We start from the raw sequence: 24,499 nt of genomic DNA on the forward strand, positions 1-24,499 counted from the left end.
TTGGTTTGAGCAATGCATTCCTTCAATGGAATGTGGTATCTCCATGATAAATACGCATAAACTTAGCAGTCTCCTCTACTAACACATTGCTTAACAATCTTTTTACATTAGACTCTAATGTAATGCCATTATTAATTGGTATTCTGCTGTCTTATGGTCTCTGATACATTGTCATCGAACAACACTAGTTTATACCTTGGATAATCCCAGTTTGTGAGTTAATATATTCTATTCAACACTTTAATAACAGTAAACAAAAACAGCTCAGCTATGCAGCAGAATCTACCAAACCACACAGATGGTTATGAGGTTTTCATTGTGTGGTTTCCATAGCAATCATATTACAAATCTGGAAGCTTCTTGCAAATAAGCAGCTTGTATTTACATGCCTCTCAGCTGCAGCATGGAACTCTACAACATGTGAAGTTGTTATTCCAATCACATATTGTTAGAAAAATCATTGGAAGATGTTTTGACCAGTTCAGATAAAAACTACTGCAGTTAACTAATTTTTCATCTATTTCATAATGATACAAGCAATCACAGGCTTGTAATACACATTAATATATCTTTATTTGAAATGGCACTGTGGTGTCAGAAGCTTATAAGCACACAAACAGGTCTTGTAAGACAGACCCTCACAAAAGTACTTGTATTATAAAATAATCAATTTTTAAAAAAAAAAAAAAAATCACACTGTCTTTACTATTGTACTCAGCAGTGATGACAGACACATGCAAATGAAAAGGTGTGTACATGAAGAACTCCGCTGACACTGAACATCACGGGTCTAAAAGTGCTTCGTGCAAGAAAAGCATACAATGGCATGGTAACACCAAGAGTTTTAGTCCTCCACACTGGTCTTTTGCTACCAAATAACATCTCTGCATAAATGTAAACAAGAACTTTCAAACATGAATAAATGCTTACCATGGGGAAGAGTCAAGACCTTTTCTCTCTCAGATTTATATTTTTATGAATTGGCTTAACCCCATAACAGATGGGTTATTGCTCTAATAAGGAACATAAATCAATCCAGCTATGTAATTTTTTAAAAACTTAGCAAGAACTGTTTTTTTTTTTTTTTTTACAAACAAGATTATTTGTTTAGAGAAGCATTTAAGAAAGAAGCAGCAATAAACATGAAAAATTTTAGAACAAGATCAGTTTTATAATTTGGCCAAACTGACACCTTCTGCTAGAGTTAGTAGTGAGGGCTGGAGACCATCTGTGGTCAAAGAAGTAAGATTTAACACCCTGTTTTATGCAGGGCCAGCAAGATGTCATACCTGAGGACAGCGTTCCCCAGCTTTGGGGAGGGGATCCTCTGCAGTATTCTTGCTCTTTACACACCTGTACATGCCTACACGCTTCACCCAAACTCTTATGGTGTTTTAGCCCAAGCAGCTTGATATCCCAGAAATCCTCCATGTGTTGCTTGATCCTAGGGCTTATTTGCCTTGGCATGCGTATTTATAATGGCAGGGATTTTCCTTTCTGGTGTCGTCTTTGAGACTCCAGAACCACCCAATCTCCAAATCCAAGCAGCAAAACCCCAGCTTTGTTTGATAATCCTCCAATATTCCCACACATCTGTCCCTTTCCCCCAGTTCCTCCTGGGCATGACAGATTCATGGAAGATTTACATACAACTTCTTGACATTTCACCCTGCATTCCCAGTAGCACTCTGGGTGCACTCTGTGAACAAATGAAACAGCTTGGAAAAGGCTGCTCAAAGTGCTCATCTCTAGCCATGCTGTGAGGTCTGGGAGGCAGCAGAGAGGGGGAGACAGACTATCATTTTATTAAAGCTTCATCTGACTGTATGGGGGTGTGTGGCTTGAGGATGAAAATGCCTCCAGGACAGTGGAAGAAGTGGGAAACAATCTGGTTGCTATTTAGAGAAAAGACTATAAATGTAAGAATTTCTCACCATGACAGAATAGAGGACAATTCTTATTTTATTCCTACTTCTGTGGGTCACCTAGTTACCACCCAACAGCTCAGTTGTATTTCTGCATGAAAAGCTTTAGTGAAAAACTATTTCCAGAACACAAGCAGAGAAGACGAAGACAGAAACAGGTCACCCAGATGGAGGCTAAACACTGATGAGGTGACAGCAAAATATGATGCAGAAGTTGCATCTGAATAAATGGTCACCACCATGCTCAGAAATACAATGGGAAACAGATAATACAGAATTGTGTTCTAACAGAATACCGAAAGAGATCTCCAGGTTATGAATCATATAAAAACACATTTTAAGGAAAAATATTGCACCCACTGAGATGCATTACTTTTAGTTGAGGACAACCTGTGCCTATTCCTAACCCCAATTCCTTCCAACACACGTGATCCAAGCCTGATTCCCAGATGGAGGCAAGAGGTTTCATTCAAATATAGTAATACTAGCAGCTAAACTAACACTTTTTGCACAAGTTTTAGTCAGCTCTTTGAAAACAACCATTATTTAAATTCTAGAGAATAGCTGAGTATATGCACCACCCTGTCCGACCAGTAGACAGTAACAGAATTCTGTTATTACTATTGACAATGTACTGACCTCCCAATGGCCTCAAATAAATAGCACTGGCAGTACAAAGTGAAAAAGCTAGAATCATGAAATACTTTGGAATAGAAGGGACCAGTGGAAATTACTTAGTCTAACACCCTGCTCTAACTCTGAAAGTTAGATCAAGTTTCTAGGAAACAGCATTTGACTTCTTTTGGTACTCCACACTAGGCTATTCAGCAGCAGTTTATAAGGGTCCATGCATTTTAATAGTTCGCATATGAGACAGCTGCAGCTAATGACTTATAGATCAGGATTAGCTCAACTGACTCCGTTTTGTCCAGATCTTGCCAAGTATCCAGATGAGAGGTTTCCTGAATTCCTTGAGATTCCACTTTTTCTTTTTCCTCAGTTGCACTTATTGTCTCTTGAAAAGGTGCTACTGTGCCCCACCGATACTGCCAGTTGTGTAAGCAGTCTGAATAACCAAACCAGCCATCTTGGCTAAAAGGAAAGCCCCGCTTCCTATTGAGAAGACCTTGGAAAAGTTACCTCATCATCCTCACAGAGAAGATTAGCAGATTTTGTTATAAATTAACTCAAGATCAGTGCTGCAGGAAAAGGAGGTGAGAAGGAGAGGAAGTGATATTGAAGACCTGGAATGTCACTTAGCCATTTTCTGATTATCTTTTAAAACAACCTTCCTGTGACACCACACAGTGAATCTAAGTATATGTTTTGGTTTGTTTAATCAAAATGAAAAAGCAGATATAACATTAATTCTCTTCCTAAAGAAAGCATTTTGGAGTTACAGCATTTGCTAAACTAAAGAGTAAAGTAAACCAAAAAAACCCCAGTCCCGCTAGAGGCAAATACAAAACACACTTCAAGGCTGCAGTTCTTTAGTCTGGTGAAGAAGAATGTTGTTTGGATCATATAACTATTGCTATGAAGAATAATAACAGTGAAGAAGTAGAGAGAATTGAGTAAGTTTGGAGAACTGTTTGAGGGAAAAACAATCTCTTTCTAAATACATCTGTGAAAAAGACAGTGCATTTCTCCTGTATTATTGCACACAAATCCAACTACATGAACTATACAAGTGCAATAGATTTTAAAAGAGTGTTTTTAAAAGCAGGTAGATACTGTAAGACTTATCACTAGTTTACTGGGAGGGGGAAGAAAACAACACAATATTTTTCTAGCAGAAAGTATTTTTTATAATGTTTTAGGGCAGAAAGCATGAAGACTAAGCAATCAAAGAACAGATCTCCGTCCTTGGAGGAAAAACAGTTACTCTCATACAAACCAGAAAATTGATCACTGTTGGCACGGTCGCCCACACTTTTGCAAAGTGAATCTTCTCACTCTCAGGTGCATAGTTTTACCATGTCTTCAGGAAACATAAGAGCATGCTTTGCTTTACTTATGTTCCCTACTTGTTGAGACCTGTATATATTTCAGCACCTTTCCTCTTTATTTCCTTCCCTTTCACACATACCAAGCATCCCAGTATCCTTGCTTCCCCACCCATGCCCCATTCTATAATCACAACCAATTTGCAATTTGTATACAGGCTATATCCTCTTCACACCCCACAATTTTTGTTCGTTGACCAAACACAGAGGTTGTTAATATGAAAAGTTGCTCTTGCCAGGGCTTCACAAGGCCCTTCAGGCTTTCAGACCAAAGTATCACAATGGGAGGAAAAACATGTTCAGTCACCTGAACAACAGAACAGAATATATTCATTAGGACAACTGCACAATCCATAGAGGTACAGACAATTCCTGGTTTTAGTTATGAACATATTAGGATTTCATGAACTCAGCTTCCTGCTTGGAGTGCCTACTTGGAGCTCTCCTTCCAAAACAGAAAGAAATCCTCAGTCATATTTTGAATGACAGCTGAATCAACTTGGTTGTTCAGTTCCTAGCACTAGTCTTCCAAACAATAAATAATTTAAAAGCTCTAATTTTAAAAAAAAGCAACAACTTTGCATTCTCTACATTCTCTTTTTTTTTTTTTTTTTTTCTTAGACAAACAAAGACACAGAAGAACCAGCAGTTTGTCAATTTAAGGTTAAGGAAGGAAAAAAAATTAGCTAGTTTGACAGAGTGAGGAAGAACAGAAGTATGTAAAATCTTAGTTACACCAATACCAAGCCTGGGAGGAGAGGAGGCAGAAAAAGGCAGGAAAAGCAGGAGTACATAGCACGAATTTTGGAATACTAAAACTTCTTCGACAAAATGATCTAATTACTATTAATAAAATTCAATACAAATATGCCAAAAATGCAATGTGCACTGCATAGAAATAAGGGATGGGTTTTGCACTGACCTTTTTCTTTCCTTGTGAAGAAAGACCTGATAATAGTAATTCTTCTCAAGAGAGAAAAGATAAAGGTCATCACGAGCAAGTTCAATCGTGGATATGCACACAATACTTATAATTAAGAATAAAAGAAATTACTGGAAACTCATTCATTCTTTTCTTGTTTTTATATTCATAGACACTTTGTATTTACAATTAAAGTCATCATCTCAGGGATTTGTTTTCAGAAACCAAGTCCCTTTAGAACTGTCTAATCCTAAATGCTCAGTGAACTGGTCAGAATATATTAAACTCTGTAAACAAAAAACTATTTGATGGGCCATCAAACAAGGTGAAAATTTCCTAAGTGACTTCAGAAACCAGCTCCTTACAAATTCCTTAAGTTTTATTAAGAACTTTTTAAAATGTTACCTATATTTTTTGACCAAGAGATTAGATAACAACTTTCACAACTGAACAGAAGAATCTCTGAAGGTAAAGTTTAATGTTAGCTTCCAACGAAAGTACAGCTTTGGCTCCACTTATGAAAATGTTCCTAAAGCCTCAAATTTGGCATACAAAAATTGAGGCAATAGGTATCTTACCTGAGTCCATACTTAAACATTTAAAGAAGGGATCAAATATTTTAAAATACTGCTCTTAACAGGCCTCAACAACGTAAAGGAAAGTTTCTGGGGTTTAATGTTTCTACATGCTCATATAATTATTTAGATGATTAACCAAATTAAGCTCTCTCCTCTGCCCTCTCACCCTCTTAAAAAAGAAGTTGCAATGACTGGACAGAATGCAAATTAGTAGCTCAAAGAGACAAAACATACAAGGATTTTGAAGTTGATTCCACGGTTGGATTGTAGGTTCACAGGAATTTTCACTCGAGATTGCTTGCCTAAATACATGTGGTATGCACATAAGTACATTCTTATATATAAACATAATAAAGATTTATGTGAATTCACTGTAACTAAAATAAATTTGTTTGTTCCCTCAACCCCGTAATAGCTCTTGGTTATGTAAATAGTTTAAGTGTTCAACATGACATTTTATAAACCTTATTATGAAAATGTTTTGCTAAAATAAATGTGGTGGCTATTAAAATCTACATAGAAAATATAAATAGTTCTCTATGTAAATACATCTAGCAATCAAATATGCAATTAACTAATCTATACTATATAACTGTACTACAGTGTTATTTGACAACCTTGTACAGGGGTTATATTTCTCAGGCTTAAATATATAACATACACAGAAAAAAAGTCTGTAAATGTCAAGTAAAATTTCCCATACTCGTTGATCAGCAGCAAGATTTAAATTTAAAAGCCATTTCTGAAAACTACATATCCCCAATTGTGACAAATGTGACTTGACATAATATTTACATACATAGAATTCATAAAGAAAGCATCTTGTTTAAACCATATAATATCCTTTAATAACCTGCAGGGTTAAAGATTTCAAGTTTATAGTCTGAATCCAGAAACGAACTTCCTCAAAAAAAGGACAGAAGACAAGGCATTTCAGCATAGCTCACTTTAGCGAAAGGAAACACAATACAGTTGTTGGCATGTTTCCACAAGGAAAGTCTGGCTCCCAGATGCTTCTCTTATAACTCCTTTAAAAATGTTCTACCAAGACATTTTTGCATTCTCTGTGCTGATCATTAACAGCACATTGACAAAAAAAAAGAAATCAGCAGCTTTCACCCTTTGGGTATTTTCATGAAAAGTAACAAACCCACACCATGGCCTCTTTTCACTGTTTATGGCCCATGCCATCAAATTAAATTATGTCAACTATGCTAAATCCTTTCTCTAGCTCAAATGATGAAATAAAGTAATTACTCACTAGTAACCAAAAATCAGGTTAAATCAGAAATAAGCAGAAAATTTTAGCTGCAAAGCAATCTGTTTACACATACCAGATTTTGGATAACATTCTCGCTTTCATTTCTACAAATGCCCTCCCATTCCTCCATTCTCATATGTTAGGTCCAGTGTGGGACCAGCAACTCTGGATGTCAGATCTTACTAGCCCAACATGCCAGATACCACGATGCACCTCAGAGGGATGAGGTATGACAGCAGGGATCTGGAAATAGTTCATACGCAAGAGATGACAACTGCTGCCCAGGCAGCCTGTCATGTTACTGTGGGAGTGGTACGCAGAAAAACCCAGGGCCCCCAGAGTCCCAGATTACTTGAATTCCCTCGCAGCTGGTGCTTTGGATTATCCAGCTCTCATGGCAGAGACACCACACAGTCCCAGTTGTGCTCTGGTAGGCCTGAGATAGGCAGTTTAACCAGAACTTGGGTCTTATGACCCATATGGAAATTATGACAAAATCGTATCCACCTTGAGCTTTTGTTTATTGCGTTATCTGAAACTACTGTTCAACATTTAGTAATGGAGATGCCTCACTCCAAAGGAAGTAAATTTGAGACAGGTATGGAAGCAAGTATAGATTCAGTTAGTGTATTCTGAGATAAAGGGCATGCTAGAATCCACAGGCTTTTCTGTAGACAGTGCTTTGTTTTGAAAATGAGATTCCTTCCTTTAATTCCCAGTTTTACTCACTGTTGCTTTCAAGATTCAAGGAGAGAATAATTGTTACAGCCTGCTAAAACAAAAACCTTCCACAATCCAAAGATGGAACTACTGGATCCTCTTCCTTAAGGATACTGAGAGTTCCCAACACCTTAAAACTAGTTTTCATTAGAACACAAACTCAGATGTTTTAGGTGGAGGAAATGAAAATCTGTTAGGCATAAGCAGATTTGGAAAAGCTACTGAAAAGATATATCCCCTGCACCAACCATCTCCTTTCTGGACAAGAAAACTTTCCGCCCACCTTGCTGTCTAATTCATATCTCACTGACTTGCCAAAAACTTTACCTGGTCTCTTCCAGTTTCTTAGGAAAACATCTTTCCCTTCAGTGCTGAAGCTTCTCTGTGTTCCTGCACTTCCCTGGAGCATCCCTCTCTCTACTGCAGGGCGCAGCAGACTCCTGCACGTTGCCCTCTCTGCCTGGTCCACTGGGTGGTCTGGGACCTGCACCCTGCTGACCATTTTCCCTTCCAAGAAGCAACCAACCTGCTGCTTTCAAAGACTCCAACTCAGCCCAGGGAGCAGCAGTCAAGACATGGAAAGAGGCATTTTTTCCATCTATTGCCTTCCTTGTTGGTGTGTAAACTAAACACAACATCCATTGCAAACAGTATACTGTAGCACACAAGTAAATCAGGTATACATGCACACAGCCAGCAAAATTCATGAAGCTCTGTTTAACTAGTAGTATTTTGTTTGGCTAATTTCTCCATTTTGGAGAGAGTGGGAAAGAAAGTGAATAGCAGATAAAAAGCACACTGAGAGGAAAAGACACAGACAGAAGAATTTATGCTGATGCCTTTCTTAAGGCTGAAAAATTCAAATAAGAGATTTGTATCTACAGTAACGGAGTGATTAATTCAGCCTTTAAAGCCCACCTTGCTGGGTCTTATTTGAGAATCCAGTTGTATAAATTATGGTTCTTTAATAGCTACCTCGTGGAAATCAGAAAAGTTGAGAAGCGATAGCCTGAGGCACCATATAACCTCTGGTTGCTCTTGTTTCTCAAAAAACTCTACCTAATGGTTTTAATAGCCTGATATGCAGTCATTTGTCACAAATTCAAAAAGTAAAGGTTCCTTGATCTCTCTATATAGTATTCATCACAGTTATACCCAAGCAGTAGAGCAAGCCCAACATTTCTATTTTCATAAATATACATAATACAATTGACATTTTGCTTTGAACTCGCTAAACTACAGTGATTCCTCAAATTTATGGTTAATAAACTATCTCACATAGCAAGACATTTCTTCAGAATGCTTTGAATTAGAAATATTGTACTGCTTTTTAATTAGATGAAAACAGCTCTGCCAAAGCAAACTACTTTCCTTTCAAAAGAATGAACTTTGGGTCCATAACCCATGGAAGACATGCATGCATAAACAAAGCTTTGCTCACATTTAACAAGAAGCCAGCTGTCAGAAACAGAGTCAATGCTGAAAAAACTATGATACAAGTAAAATTACATTGTGTGATTTTTTTTTTCTCACCAGGATGATGAGCTTTTCTGCGACAGGATTCTATCTCTTGATAGCAACTTCTGTCACATACTGTTCACATCAGATTGGTTTTACAAATCAATGGTGACAAACGTTGTTTAGTGCTGGTCCACAGAAAATTACATAAAATGCTTGATCGGTACTTGAAATAAAATACCTTGTTTCAGTAAGTAAATTCCTTTCAATGAGTTGTGTGTTTATTAGTTTGTGAATGAGTTCTTTAAACATAAAACTGCATGATCAAAAATACTTCCTTTTTAGATACTACTAAGTTATGTCTTCTCATTTTAAGTAAACAAGATTCGAAACGCCAATAGACAATGCATTTTTAACAATCTATTCCTGGATTATTTGAGGGGTTGTCTGATTGGGCATTAGGGTGTTTTTCTTTTTTTTTTTTTTCAACTCTGAAATACAGAAATAAAATTTGGTCTTCGATAACTCAAGACTTTGACAAACACAGCTTTCCAACACGAACTAGCTTTATTTATTATAACAGTTGACTACAACTTCAGGAAGGTCACTTCTATTTTCTCCACTCATAAACTCTGAAACCTATGAAGTTAAATATCTGAAAACTATGAAGACTTGCATGCAGTTCAAAGAGAGGAGAATAAATACCTGACCTCAACAGCACATATTTTCCAGTCTTTGAGAAAATTGTTTTGAAGAATGACTTATCCTCACTACTTTAAAGGAAGAAAAAAATCCCTTGCCGTGTTCTTGAATCTGGAAGATGTTTTAAGGGAAGTATTCAAAACACTTTCAGTAATTGCTTTGTAAACTCATCTTTAGTACTGTTCTCAGAAATGCGGATCTCTTACATCTGGTGTTTTTAGCTTCAAATATTTCAGACCCTACTTATACTTTGAAAACACTTTATTGACTAATTAAAAGTACTCAATTTTCTTTCGGGGGGGGGGAAGGCAAAAAAAACAAAAGCATATCAGCAGCTTCTGTGGAAAAGAAGTGAAGACTTCCCTAACTACTTGAGGCAAGCAACAAATGTTGGGAGGATATGGATTTTGGACAATATACCAGGATATATAACATATTGACTTAACAGCAATGATCACAAGTAACTTCTCAGACTCCATAATCACCTGTGTCTCTGCTGACTCCCATTGGTTAACAATGACAAATGGGTACCAACTGGAACACAGGAGGTTCCACTTAAATATGAGAAGAAATTTATTCTCAGTAAGGGTAACAGAGCACTGGAACAGGCTGCCCGGGGGAGTTGTGGAGTCTCCTACTCTGGAGACATTCAAAACCCGCCTGGACACATCCCTGTGTAACCTCATCTAGGTGTTCCTGCTCCAGCAGGGGGATTGGACTGATGATCTTTCGAGGTCACTTCCAAGCCCTAACATTCTGTGACCAATTAACAGTTTCTTCATTTTAGCTTACTGGTTTTCGGAACTGATTATACAGCTGTAATCCACACCTGGGACCGCTTGACACCAAATGCTATGTTGGGCCCACATACCCAATTGCGATATACTGAAAACTCTAAAATAAGCAAAGGTCTCCTAAAAAGGCATTTTCATTAACACAGGGCTGTGAAATCTTCACTTCTAGTGCCTAAGAGTCAATACATCTGGCACTACATTTCAAGAACACAAATATTTGCTGAGTTGGTGTTCATGAGTGACAGATCCAACTTACACTCAAACTCCACTACATAATCACTACTTTTTTTCTTCCCAAGAACAGGTAAATCAGAGATCACTTTTTTCTTCCCCCCCTCCATGCTCATGAAAGGGGTACATCATCATGAAAACAATTTGCTTCTTCAAGGCTCAAGCAACCCAACAACAAGAGATAATAAGGATGGTATTGAATTACGCTGCTCAACTGCAGAGGTTAACTGTTAGAAAAAATTAAAGGAACAAAGCTGCTTAAGGAGTCTACAATAAGACAGAGACAGGATGATGGTTCCCTACCTCCATACTTAACATCAGAAATAAGTTCTGAAACAACATCAATATAATTTTAAAACTATTTAAAACGCTTTGTTTAAAATAAGTAAACAAAATTAAAAGTGTTTCGTTGCATAGCACACTTCTTATTGCATAAAACTTACGACATTTCTTGCCTTTCCCTGAGCTCTGCCTTAATTACAGTTTCCCTAACTAAGCTTCCACCTACACTGCAAAAGAGAATTATTAGCCAGATACCTGGGGCTGAGCAAACTGTTTGGCAGAGGACTGATAGCAGGGAACAAAAGACAAAAGCAAGCTTTCCATTCTCATGATCCTTGGCCCAATCAGATATTGAATCAATACTTAAATTTAATTTACAGCAAACTAAGAACCAATGCAAGTTGCATTGGCTGGGTTAGTTGTCCACAGCAGTTTGCCTGACTAGAGATCACCACAGCACTGATTTTCACCATCCTTACCTCTCTCTCACTCAAAGGTTCTCTGGGTTATGGACAGGCTGGCAAGAGATATCACAAAGCCAACAATGCCAGTCTTGTGTCGCATCATGTTGCTTCAGCAGCTCCAACCTTACCTGTTCTGTAAGGGTAGCTCCTTATCTCCATGCACCAATTAAGCACCACCAAAGTAAGAATCAAACCTTATCTTTAGAAATGTTTTAATGGAAACTATACACTGTGAAAACTACTGCTATAATGCAAATTTGTGAGCAGAAAGAGAACATAAGAAAAAGACAACACAAGATTGAAAATCTAGATAGGTATATTAGCTTAATGTGGAGCATGTGCTCCATACAGATGTGAAACCGTAGAAGACAATACTGAAGGCCCTTAAAAATTATGTCACTGAAACCTCAAGTTATTAATAATAAAAAATCTGGTCTTCAAGGGCTTTAACAGATGACAGCACCTTTTTTCTCTCTTATGAGAAGTAGAACTCCATTGTCTAAAACGCCACTAAGCTAGAAACTATGCGTCTAAGTAGCTCTACACACACAGAGTTATTTAATACTACAGTTTTATAAGTTATTTTATGTTACAGCTGATAATATCCAGCTGTGGACTGCAAAATATATAGAGTGTACTAAGGTAGAAAATAAATAGCTAATTAAGCAAAAATGGGCCTTTCTTGACAATATTTTAAATTTTGCTTAAGCAAGTTTTCCCTCCATGTTTCTCTTTAAAAAAAGGAAAACAAAAAAGCAGCTTTATTTTCCTGAAGAATCTTGCAAGGTCTAACAACTTGGGAAATCTTTGGCAGTTCTGCCATTTTTTTACTGTACCTAAACAACCACAGGGAAACACTGACTAATACTGAGAACCAGGAAAATGATGCTTCTGTGGTGAATATGAATTTGTATGCTCTATTAAAGAAGAAAATGACATAACAGATCAAAAGATTAATTTTCCCACGTTCTCTTTGTACCCCCTCCAACTATCAACCCACTCCTTCTGCCAGCAGACAGCCCAAATTGAATTCCACTGAAATCTATGCTTTTAATAGACTAATACACTGTTACCATTCTGGACACTGTTTTGAAGCTGTTCAGCCTGGAAAATTCATCTACCCTGCCTCCTGTAACAAGCAGGGGAAAAAAATAGCTAAGCAATGTGATAGCTAGAGAATACAGCATCAGTCAGTTCTGGTTACTGCTATAGTTCCCAAAAATTCCCAGTTTTCAAAACTGTGTAAAATTTTCCATACCCTCTTTTTAATCCAAACACTCTTCATTCAATACCAAATCCAATATTACAAAATGGACTGCATCATGAACTGGCAAAATTTGCCTCTGAAATGCTGATATAAAAAAACTCTGGAGAATCACATAACTACAAAATTTTACTTATTTGAGAAATTTCAAATTAGAGCCAAATAAATAATAACAAAGTACAATGAGCTGCATACCTGAAATTCAGTATTTATAAAGATAGCGGATCAGCAGAAACAGAGATCAGAAGCCTCTAACATCAAGATGCTTTGAGGACAAAACCAAAGTGAAGATTAATTTCTTCTCCCTCTTCACACGGAGCTAACATATTTGTCTTCTGCATTCCAGAGCTTAGCGTAGCTTTCAGGCTATACAAATAATTAATTTTTTTCTGTTCTTTTAACAGGCGTTCAGAATTTCTTATTTGCTCTGTATTACCAAGTCAGGTAACAGCAGGAATAATGATGCTCCACCCTTTGACCATGAAAGGAAGAAAGAGTAATTCACTTACCAGGGAAAACAGAAAGAACAGCCAACTGGAATTAAATGCAAGCACTCAGGCCTAATTAAGGCAGACGAGACCAAAGTGGAGTATGCTCTTTTACCATCAAGTTCAGGCAAAGAGCTATACAAGAACCAAAGGTGGCCTACTCCAGTGAGGTTTGTCAACCTGCATTTCATCTAATACTCTTCAATATGCTATGGGAAAAGAAAGACTGCTCTAAGGCATCAGAGCCATAAGATTTTAAGGCCATGTAAGCAAAGGACTATTAAAGCATGTTTATGGAGGAGAAAAAAATGCTTTAACATCTAAAATACATTGCAAACTTGTGCTTTATTTTTACTTAGTTATGCCTGCACATCACAGCCAAAATTAGGAGCTCCACTGTCCAAGGTAAGATGGTCCTTCCTGAGAAGTTTACAATTCAAATAAATGACATGGAGAAAGCATGAGACAAAGAAAGATAATCCCAACCTGATAACATGAAAATGGATCATGGGGAAAGAAACGGATCATGGGGAAAGAAATTGATTTAACTAAAAACTGAAACTAGATTCCTTGAATAACAGAAGAGTTATCCTTTTTTTGTGACAGCTGTTCTATTACATTTCAGATTTATTAGCCATGCTAGGAGATAACAGGTCCTGGAAAACTGACATAAAAATGGGACATAAGTGAAAATACTCTGAATTCTTGCAGAATCATGCCAAGGCAGCAATTCTCTGAAGACGGAACTCAAAGCATATATTAACTGTTGGCCCTCTGTCAATATGGTACGTGTTAACGCTCCAGATCTACTTACTGTTTGAAATTCAAATGAACAGGTAAGATAAGTAAAGCTCAAAAAAGAGTAATTTATCCCAGGATACATCTAGGGTTTCTTTAACAAAGGCACAGGCAAGCATCCACGAACACCTTCCGCATGAGCCTGAGCATCCAAAAAGCACTGCAATTAAGGTTTGGCCATATCCTCTAGCTGTACGATTAAGCCCTCTAATGTGGTTTTTATATCCACCCCATTTCAGCAGAACATGTATTCTGTGCTGAAGTAGTCTAGGTACAATTCAGAAGGAAATGGAAGTTTAAAAAGAAAAAAAAGCTCTTAAAAATTGAGAGCTGCCACAATTTTACAAATTTATTATAATCATTTTCAGCAGTCACTCATATTCTCTGCTCCCTTAGTTCACTGAAACAGTGTTAAAATGAAAACCAATGCATACTATAAAATGATGTTTTCTCCAGTGGTCAGAATATTTAGCCTCACAGATACATAAAGTTAGTCAGCATCACATGATAACTAGTTTTTACTCGCAAGTTATTGCTGACAATTGCACTGATCCAAACAGCAAGGGATGCAGAACATTATTACATATCAAGTGATTATTAATTGTCATATAACTTTAAAATATCATTAATTAACTAAGCGTAACTGAAAAACTGATTTTTTCATAGCTTCTTAAAATATAATCAAGAATGACAACCTTTCTCCTAATACTTGTATGTCTATAATCAAGTCCAAGAGTTTTTGCCAAGCTTTTCTTCTTTTGTTCTGCCATCTAATAGATACACTTGGACCTCTGGAGGCATAATCATCTGACCCCATGAGAAAGTCCCCAGTAAAAAGTTTCTGTATAATAATTGTCATGCTGGAAGATATAAAACAAAACAACGTCAACACTCATGTTGCCTTTATTTACAGTTCATCTCCAGAACCCTTTTAAATCAACACATTGGTTTCCTGCAGGATTATAAGATCATGTATTAGGCAGCAGCTGATAACATATGGAGTGATAGCAAACTTTTGCTTAATACAAATGCCAAAACGAATAAAGAAAAAAATGATGGGCAAGGTGGTGGAAAAAGCTGTAAGGCGAGTCAATTTTTTAATTAAAAAAAATTGTGTACCAGAGAATGTTAATGAGCCAAAAGTCCCCTGAGACCACTTTTACACATTCTGCACTATTTTGATGCCCCTGATAAAGAAAACTGAACTGTTCTCACTCAGACGTGGTTAAAGATAGATTTTTTTTTTTAACGTCACACAAATACTTGAAAGTATCTTATTAATCGGGTTACTTTACTGACTTAATTTTAGCCACTCTGAGTTATCAAACAGGAAGCAGGAAAGATAAAATGATCACAAGTCACAAAGTTAAAAAACCTCAACAATACCTTTGACTTCTTCATAAATGCTATCATCTATTGGTTCACTGCTCACTTGTCCAACATCGTCATATCCCTCTTCCTCCTCCTCAGGAATAGTATTAGATTCCATATCTATGTAACAGCAGTTGAAAAAGTTAACATTTACTCGAAAAGAATGCCTAAGCAGAAATTTATGCAAAATAAAAACACAATTTATCTTCTATGAGATGGTGCTTACAGTATATTCTGCTTATTTTCTTACAGTGCTCACAAGGAAGAGCTTTCAAGCTAAGTACTACTCTTGGCAAAAGGCAAAAATCTTGCAAAAGGAGAAGAGTCATGTAAAAGCTACAACATGATTGAAAAGAAGCTACAACATGATTGAGAAGTAGGATTTGCTATTCAAAATTCAGACAAGTGGGAATACTGGATATACAAACGTGACAGGTATGTTAACGGACACCACTAAGCAGTACTGGCAAGAAAGGCTGCTGCTCTACTGCCTGCCTTACCTTGAATTACAAATTTGACTTGCTGTACCCATTCCTCTGCTTCTTTGGGAGAGGCAGCTGCAAACTATTAAACATTTATTAATAACCACAGCAGTAATGACAAAAACACAACTACAATTTCATTAGCAATAAAAAAGAGGGACTGTAGCATTCCCGTCACTTCCTCAAGAAACCATTAGTAATTCTTTTCATGTCTTCTGGTACTTTTCTTGCAAGGATGCTTCTTATAATGTACAGCTAATTTTGACAAATTTACGTAATTGAAGGAGAGGATGATGGATTTGAAACTCTGATCAGCAGCTGGCAGCTGTGCAGAAAAAAGCTGCTTCTCTTCATCAATGTCAAAGCCAGAACTGATGAACAAAATTTGCCCTTGACAATTAGAAGACACCCATGAATTTCTTTAGACTGCTGGGTACAGTTTTCTTAAAAATGTTCTTGTCAGACTCCAACACACTACCTGACAGCTTAATTAACTGGCTTTCAACTGCAATCTCAGATATTTAAAACTTATTAAACTTACATTCCATATTGACGTCTAGCTGATAGATCTCTGAATTGCACAGCTGATATGTGCCTTTACGTAGATTTTCCTTGCAAAGCCATGTCCAATACAATATGTATTTAACACTGATATATATTTTAACTTTTTTTTTACTATTTAATTCATCCAAGAAATCATGCAGACATACCATACAATAGATATTAAAATGCTACCATTGAAATGACCAATAGATAAAGATGATAGATTTCCTTGCTCTTGTCCAGAAAGATAATATTTGAACACATACATACATATTTTAAATCAGATTTTTTTTTCCTAATATATGAATATACAATGTAAGCAAGTGAAGGTTTCCTTTTTTCATTGAGATGTCAGTGAAAGTTGTTTTACTGAAATGTTAATTCAGTAACTGGAATTGTAACAGCTTTATCAATTTAATTTCAAGTCAACGTAAAAAAGTCCAACCTGATAAATGCGCTTATCAGGAGCGGAGATTTCAAAACAGCAATCTTTCTTTGCATCCTTCCGAAGGCTATTATTCATTCTGATGGTGTAGCCCTCTAAGGCAAATTCACCTTTCTGTTGTTTGTCTGTGGAGATAAAAAACAAAGTTAGAGCTTCATTTACAACAGTGAACGTAAGTGCCTCAGCAGGTTATCGTTTATTCAGATTTTTGTTTCCTATTTCATGAATTTTACAGAGAACGGGCAGGTTTTTAGCAAATTGATTAGGTGATGCTTCTGGAGATAAAGCTTTATTTTAAAGGAGGATGTACACAAAAGCATATTTTTCTCTGGGATGCCTAAGAAATTCCACAGGGAGATGTTTGCAGATGGTGGTCTTATTTAGTAAGAAGTGCATATTATGACACTTGTATCTAGGGAAAGCCAAGAATTGGAACTTGCAAGACATGCTTCCTATAAATCAGTGTCTCTTTCAGGTTCAGTAAACCAATGGCAAAACCTGTCTAGCTCAGAACTTGCTGAGCTGCCTGCTGAACTAACCACTGCACTCACAAAATAAACTTCAAACTCCTTTTAAATGAATTGGAAAAGCTTCTCTTCACATTCTCCCACCCACTCCCAGATGTGCCCCCTTTCCACATGGCAGAAACACAGAATGAATTTTGTTATAAATTCAGGCGTGTGTTCCAAAAGCATTTCTCTCAACACAGCAAATGTTTAATTACCTAATAAAAGTACTGAGCCCTACCACAGTTTATTATAGAGAGCCATGTGGTTGTTTTAAAGACAATTCTACTTTTCAAAGGTTCTGGTTTATAAAAGTATCACTTAAAACAGGCCTGAGTTTAAATATACTATATTGCATGGTCAGCAAGCAGCACCTGTGCACTCTCCTTCTGAGCTCTTTAGACCAAATCCTACATTTGATTTTATGTGCTCTGGCATGTTTTGGTGGACATTAAAAACAAACCAAAAAAGTAAATCAGTTTTGCAATTTCTGTAGATCACAGTGCAGCATTCAAGCAAAGATAGGCATCATCAGTCACATTTTGCTCAAGCAAAGAAAAAAGTGCAGTTGAAAATGAAAGAAAATGCCAGTAAATGGTGTGTTGTTTTGTTGTGCTGTTTTTCTTTTTTCCACAGTAGAGAAAAGTGTTAATTAACAACAAGCATTAAGCACAACAGCAAAACTACTTAGTGGGTTGCTTAACATAGCTTAGGTGCATATCAAGCATCCATTGCTTCTGTTTGTTAACAAATGGAGAAAACTTCTACAGTAGATAAAGCAGGAAAAAATACAATTTTCAACATAATTTTGTCATCTTTCTAGAAATTTAATAGGAAAGCAAATATTTTTTCCACTCCTGAGAGTGGCTGACACAGCAACATGAACATCAGTGGATACAAGAGCAGTCACCACACAAATATTCCTCCTAGTAATCTTACATGCACATAGACACAAATTCTTTGTCCTTCCAACTTTTAATGAACTCCCACTCAGGGCAAGTAAATACCAAATAACACAATTATATGAGAAAATCCAGGGCACTGTTCTATTTTCTCTTCTAGTCCCCACCCCCACAGTAAGTTTTGTTATGCCTTAATTGAGTGCTAGTATTTTCTACTTGCTCAGTCCTCCACCCCTATATAAAACAGCACACAGATGCAAAATTCATAGAATAGCACCAAGGTAAATATTAGAAATAATAACTTGCAAAAAGTTAACTAGGTCCCCTTTAAATGAAATTAATTTCTGCCTAGAAATTTTATTGTTCCCTCACTTGTGACCTCAGGGAGAAGAGGAAGTGAAACACATTAATTTCTCACTCTCCCATGCTGGAGTTTTGTCAAAACCCAAGACAGGAGCATGCAGACAGAATAAACAAACACGAGGTTCAAAAGGTAAAAACATTTTGTCAAGATAAAAATGAGGTAAGTATTCAAATTTATTCTCTTGGATTATTTCTGAGACTGCTTCTCTGTGACACAGATGATCCCTTCTATGGCAATACAGTTTAAGAGAGCTGATCTCAGGTGATCTCTGTACTGGTATTCATTCTTTCAAAGAGCAATACAGTTAAAACAGAAAGATGCTATACTTTGCACTGGAGGGGGAAACGTGGTGCATGGTATCCATATTGCATCTGATTGTTTTATTGTTTATATTGTCTTTGTCTTATCTGTCTGAACACACTATTCAGTGCTAATGAAAATTACCTGTATGCACCACCAAATATATGCATATATATATATATACATACACCCTTTGCTATTAAATTATTTCACAGACCTTTATAGCAACAGACTATTCATAGCATTACTACTTTTGCTTCTAATTGTCTGTGTAGTAAAGTATCCATGACTAAAGCCCAGTACAGCATTACACATATGCTTAAAATGTTGACTGTGAGGAAACTTTAAGACAATGAGATACTTCGCAGCCCTGACCCAGAACCCATTAAAGTTGAGAGAAAGACTCTCAGTCTGCATTCACACTCCCTGTGGCAGCAAGCCAGAGATAAGACCTACTATGTCCTGAGAAATGGCTCCACAAATACAGAATGGTGGGACACAGGTCAGCTGCAACTCTGCTTCATGCTCTGATGGTGACAAGCCATGGAGGCCTACAAATCCCTGTTCTTCTTGCAAAATATTGGAGCTCAACCCCATCCCCTGATCGCTGTGAGCACACCGTGCCCCATGGCAGCCGTTCGGCCAGGCACAGCAGCCAGGAGCAGGCTCGAAGGCAGAGCAAGCTTATGATCTTCAGACTGAACCATCAGCTCAACTTCACGTATCGGCAAAGGCCTGTGACTAAACGGGTGTGCAGGCTGGCCGGGGCGTTCAGCTCAACGCTGCTGTGTGAAGCTGGTGCCACAGTGACTTCTGCCAACTTTCACATTCAGGGTTAGATTGCTTATATCAGAAATATTTTTCTGGAGACTGTTCCTGAGGAAGAAATAAACAGTTTTTGATGTTCCAAAACTTCCAAGACTTTAAGATTTTACTTGGAGAGGTAAAATTAGATATAGGTTGTTTTGTTCCAGTTTGTGGTTTTGTTCAGGGGTTTTTTGGTTTGTTTCTTTCTTTTCATGTTGAGAGCCTTAAAAGTAGCTGCAGGAAACACATTCACACTACAAAGATTTCGCTTTCATTTTGAACCCCCAAATCAGAAGTGGAGTTTTGCCTCGGTGGGAATACAACAGCATATTCAGGAGGAACTAAGGAGAGACAGAGATGGAACACACTTCTCTGAAGAATTATTACATTCTTGCTGTCTCTTATTTTCTCAAGATAAAGCTTTGCAATTCAACAACGGGAAACCCTTAATTTGTCCCAGAACAACACAGAACAGAATTCCAAAAGTATAATACTATCAGTCTTGTAAAAACAAAAAGGATCGTGAACATCATCAAGCATAAGTTGTTCCACAGATATGTCAAATCTCATTTCAGAATAAGCTGTTCTTTGCTCTCATCTCCTCCTCCTCTTCCCTTCTTCCCATGTCAGGCACACAAGAGAAAAATAAATCTGAGTCTGTGTAGATCATTTTGCATCAGGAATTTAGAATTGTAAAAAGCTAGTATAACAAAGTGAAGAGTCAGGCATTAAGTATTTAAAAAAAAGGCAAAACTAGTACATAGATATTTGAGAGAAATAAATAGGGAGGCTATATTTACAACAGAGAAAATACAGAACTGAATGAAATTGGAGAGCCACTTTAAACATTTTTCTTACATACAAATTTAATTCATCCTAAAAATAGTGAAATGTTTTTAACAACAGAAATAGGGTAAATATTACATTGGGGAAAAAGAGTCACAAGGGAAGCAGAGAAAAAGGAGTTTTGAAGTAACCTTGCATAACTGAGTCCCTGGGAACTTTTAAAACAAAGAAGGGTAAACCTTCAATGGGGTCTTGAAATGATTGGGTTGTAAATTTGAGGCCTAAGGCGATGTGCCCATATTATTAGCACATGTAAAAATAATTAGTGTGTTCTGAAGAAAAGAGAGCACTTGGATAGTAGAAAGGAAAGAAGTTACAGAGAAAGCTATAAGGAACAAAGGCAAACAGAAAAATTTCAGAGAGTGATAAAGTATTTATAGATACTATTTGAATCTATAATTTAACTCGCTTAATCTTGAAATTAGGAGCCCACAAGATCTTGTGGTTTACATGGCTTCATGCTAAATGTAGTTTCATGTATTTTTCCATATGCAGGATGTCTGTTTTCTAAAAATAGTAAGTGTCAGTATCTCCAAAATGGTAATTCCTTTTCCAGCTTTTGGAACAGTTCTTTCCAAAGGCATGCATAGGAGTTCCCTGTGAGACAGTGGATCTGAAATGCAATCAACGTTTTTTCTCCTTTTTCCTTTAACCTACTTCTCTGAGAAATCTAAATTTAGAAAAATGAAGAACTAGAGACAATGACTGAAACACACTGTTTAAGGCACCAGTTTGTTTATATTCAGTTCGCTTATACTCAATAGCTACTTTTTAAATAACACACTACTAACGGCAAGTGTGCCTCACAAGGTCTGAATTTAACATTCTCATAGCAGAAGATTCAGTACCCATTAGATATTAATAGATGCCTTTGACTCCCGTCACCCTGCTGCAACAAAGTCCTATTGAATATTCACAGTTCCTGCAGATTTCAATTAAGGATTCTGTCAAAAGTAAAGTCTAAACTAAACAAAGACTTTTGTCTTCCCTATGTGGTTGTTCAGAGAGGGAGGACTAAGAAAAGGAGGTCTGCAGCTAAAAGCAAAATGATACTTCAACAGCTTTCCATTGGGTTTGCATATCTTTCTTTGGTCCTAGAAGGAGAATTTGCAAGCTTAGCATGTGGCAAAAATTCCAGTAGCCTGATTAGGTGAATCGCTAGGATAGATTTGCAAATGCAACTCTAACTATGCTTCCCTCTTCCTTAATATTGTTCAGTCACAAAGTTCTTCAAAAAAATACAAAACACAAAATAAAACAATACCCCTCTTTTTCATAAACAGAAGTAGTTTATCCATTGGCCTGGCCATCACTATCTTACTGGTCAGAGATATACAAAATTTTCATCTCCATGTTAAAAATAAAATTTAAAACAAAAGAAAAAAAACCTCAGACTTTTCTAAATGCCCCTGAATTATCCTCTTCTTCAACATCATATTACTGGCAGGCAGGCAGATACCGTTTTCAAGTTATAAAAATGAAAATAAATTTTTAGTGTCCATTAACAGGGGAAAAATTACCATGATGTTATTACTGTCTTGCTAAACATTTAGCTGTCTGCTGAGACAGAAGGGCATATAATGTCATGGCCTAGTGAGGAAAAAGTAATGAAGCCATTGATTCATTCATTCCTAAAGCAACAAATCAACTTTCCTTCTTGATATGCACTTTGAGGTCTGAAAGGTTACCCATACCAACTAAGTGCCTATGTATACAAGAACTACCAAAGATCATGTTTTTCATTATATGCAAACAAGGTACCCAACTCAGTATGCAACTGCATGGAAACAGAGAAAAGATAAGGACTATAAAGGGTTTATGGAATGAAAGATTATGAAAAGGAGGACCAGGAAGCTTCTGGAAGTCCAAGCCACCTCTGACATTTGAACACTTTTCTGTGCAATGTTGTGGGCCACATGTTGACAACAGATATTGCAGCACAAGCACAAATATACATGCACTTCCTGCAATACCTATTTCTGACATGTAATTAGGTCAAGCCTTTAAGCATTGTTCCTCCATCTATTCCACATATCACTGATCAGGGAAAAAACTGTAGGTGACTCACTCAGACCTGTCTATATTGCAGGGATAAATAATATCGTTTCACTAGCCAATGCTGCACCAAATGTACAAGAATATAGATGAAGAAACAGGGAAACAAGACATTCATTAGCCTACAGGCATTGCAACAGTTAAAGGGATACTTGTAACCTCTTAGGTCAACACCTACACAGTCATTTACTGTATTTTCATGGGCTTTAGCTTGTACTATATTCTTCTGGACTAGGCCTCATATTTTTCACCATTCAGGTCTGAACAAATGATTCTGAAACTTTTCTTTACATGTGTTTGTGATCTTTATAGACTTCCATACTTCTTCTTGCTTTCCCAATGTAAAAAGGATAAAGTCAGGAGATACAGAAGTGTTTTAGAAACAACAAATCCACACAACCTAATAAAAAGGTAATCTATTGCTCACATCGAGCATTCAGTTATATTTAGACTGAAACTTAAGCATTAAAATCAAACCTTGGCTAACAAAATACGCACTGCACCAGACACAAAATATCCATCACAGATTATTCACCTACATGTCCAGTTTTAAAAACTTCCACAATGCAAAATAAGCCAAGCAGAACCTAGAAATCTCTGCTGCCTCTCTGTATTACACCCCACAACACACCAGCACTAGCACTCCAGGACCCATTAAAAGTGGTGATGCAGGCAGACAGACTGAGCACGTATGAAACCCCCCATCTCTTCAAACCACATTCACATCAACAAAGGGGAATGTTCTTGTTGTGTGAATCAGCTCTGGAACCTGTTAGAAACCAGGGCCCAGATGATATAAAGCATCTGCAGACATTGCACAGGCTAGGGCAAACCGACATCATTTAGACAGATGCCCAACGACTCATTAGGTGGAATCCATTTGCATGAAGCCATCACATGCACACTTCACCGCTGTTCTATGCTCGGTAAGAACACACCTTCATTTTCTATGTGGCTCAAGTTATCTGGTACAGCATGAAAAGTCCCAGCAAAGAAGGACCCAAATACAACAGAGTACTACAGCAGGTACTGCTGTTGGTCATAATGGAATCATGAAATCATGCTGGCTGGAAGAGACCCTCAAGATCATCAACCCCAACCATTAACCTAACACTAGCATTAAACCATGTCCCTAAGAAGCTCATCTCCTTGTCTTTTAAACACCTCTAGGGATGGTGACTCAATCACTTCCCTGGGCAGCCTGTTCCAGTGCCTGACAACCCTTTCCATGAAAAAAGTTTCCTATCATCCAATCTAAACCTCCTCTGGCACAACTTGAGACCTTTTCCTCTCGTCTTATCACTTGTTACTTGGGAGAAGAGATCAACACCCTCCATGCTACAACCTCCTTTCAGGTGGTTATAGACAGCGATAAGGTTTCCCCTCTGCCTCCTTTTCTCCAGGCTAAACAGCCTCAGTTCCCTCAGCTGCTCCTCATCAGACTTGTGCTCCAGGCCCCTCACCAGCTTCGTCACCCTTCTCTGAACTCTCTCCAGCACCTCAATGTCTTTCTTGTAGTGAGGGGCCCAAAACTGAACACAGGATTCAAGGTGCAGCCTCACCAGCACTGAGTACAGGGGGACAATTGCTTCCTTAATCCTGCTGGCCACACTATCTGTGACACAATAGTTGGAGTAAAAACGGTTTCAGGTTCTTCCAGTAACTAAATGTCAGATCTCCTCAGGATTGTCTCATCACACACCTCATCCATGCTGACAAGCTGCAGCTAAACAGGATAATAAACAGCAGAACATACACAATCATCAGCATGGCAGCTCAGTTTAGAAAGGAAACTAGTTTGCCACAGAACTGCAGCGATCCCTGGTATCCAGTTTCCACACAATGATGGCACCTTGCTTCTGCACCTTTATGTGCTATGGCATCAGAGGCCTGAAAAAAGTACCTCAAATCAGTCTAGGAAAAAGCTTTCTTCTTCAAAGGCAAGTTCTGGAGCAACTCTTTGTCATCACAGATCTGCAGGACAA

General features: G+C 37.4%; 1 protein-coding gene and 1 long non-coding RNA gene across 6 annotated transcripts in view; both read right to left on the bottom strand.

The window, feature by feature from the left end:
* Positions 1 to 24,499, bottom strand: part of SKAP2 (src kinase associated phosphoprotein 2) — a 118,995-nt gene that overhangs the window by 22,794 nt on the left and 71,702 nt on the right. For all 5 annotated transcript variants that reach the window (XR_010470091.1, XR_010470092.1, XM_065051387.1 and 2 more), the window contains 3 exons: positions 16,735 to 16,859; positions 15,765 to 15,828; positions 15,280 to 15,384 (listed from right to left, as the gene is read on the bottom strand). Coding sequence is in view for 3 of the 5 variants with exons in the window: in XM_065051387.1 (XP_064907459.1) it covers positions 15,280 to 15,384; positions 15,765 to 15,828; positions 16,735 to 16,859 (294 nt within the window). In the remaining 2 variants the exon portion in view is untranslated. The remainder of the gene's footprint in view (positions 1 to 15,279; positions 15,385 to 15,764; positions 15,829 to 16,734; positions 16,860 to 24,499) is intronic.
* Positions 685 to 12,792, bottom strand: LOC135578458 (uncharacterized). Its single transcript, XR_010470093.1, has 2 exons — positions 1,290 to 12,792; positions 685 to 1,257 (listed from the first exon to the last, which is right to left on the bottom strand). It is a non-coding gene; the product is annotated as an uncharacterized LOC135578458 (long non-coding RNA).

Source organism: Columba livia, chromosome 2 (genome assembly GCF_036013475.1).
Source record: "Columba livia isolate bColLiv1 breed racing homer chromosome 2, bColLiv1.pat.W.v2, whole genome shotgun sequence".
In the NCBI taxonomy this organism is placed as follows: domain Eukaryota; kingdom Metazoa; phylum Chordata; class Aves; order Columbiformes; family Columbidae; genus Columba; species Columba livia.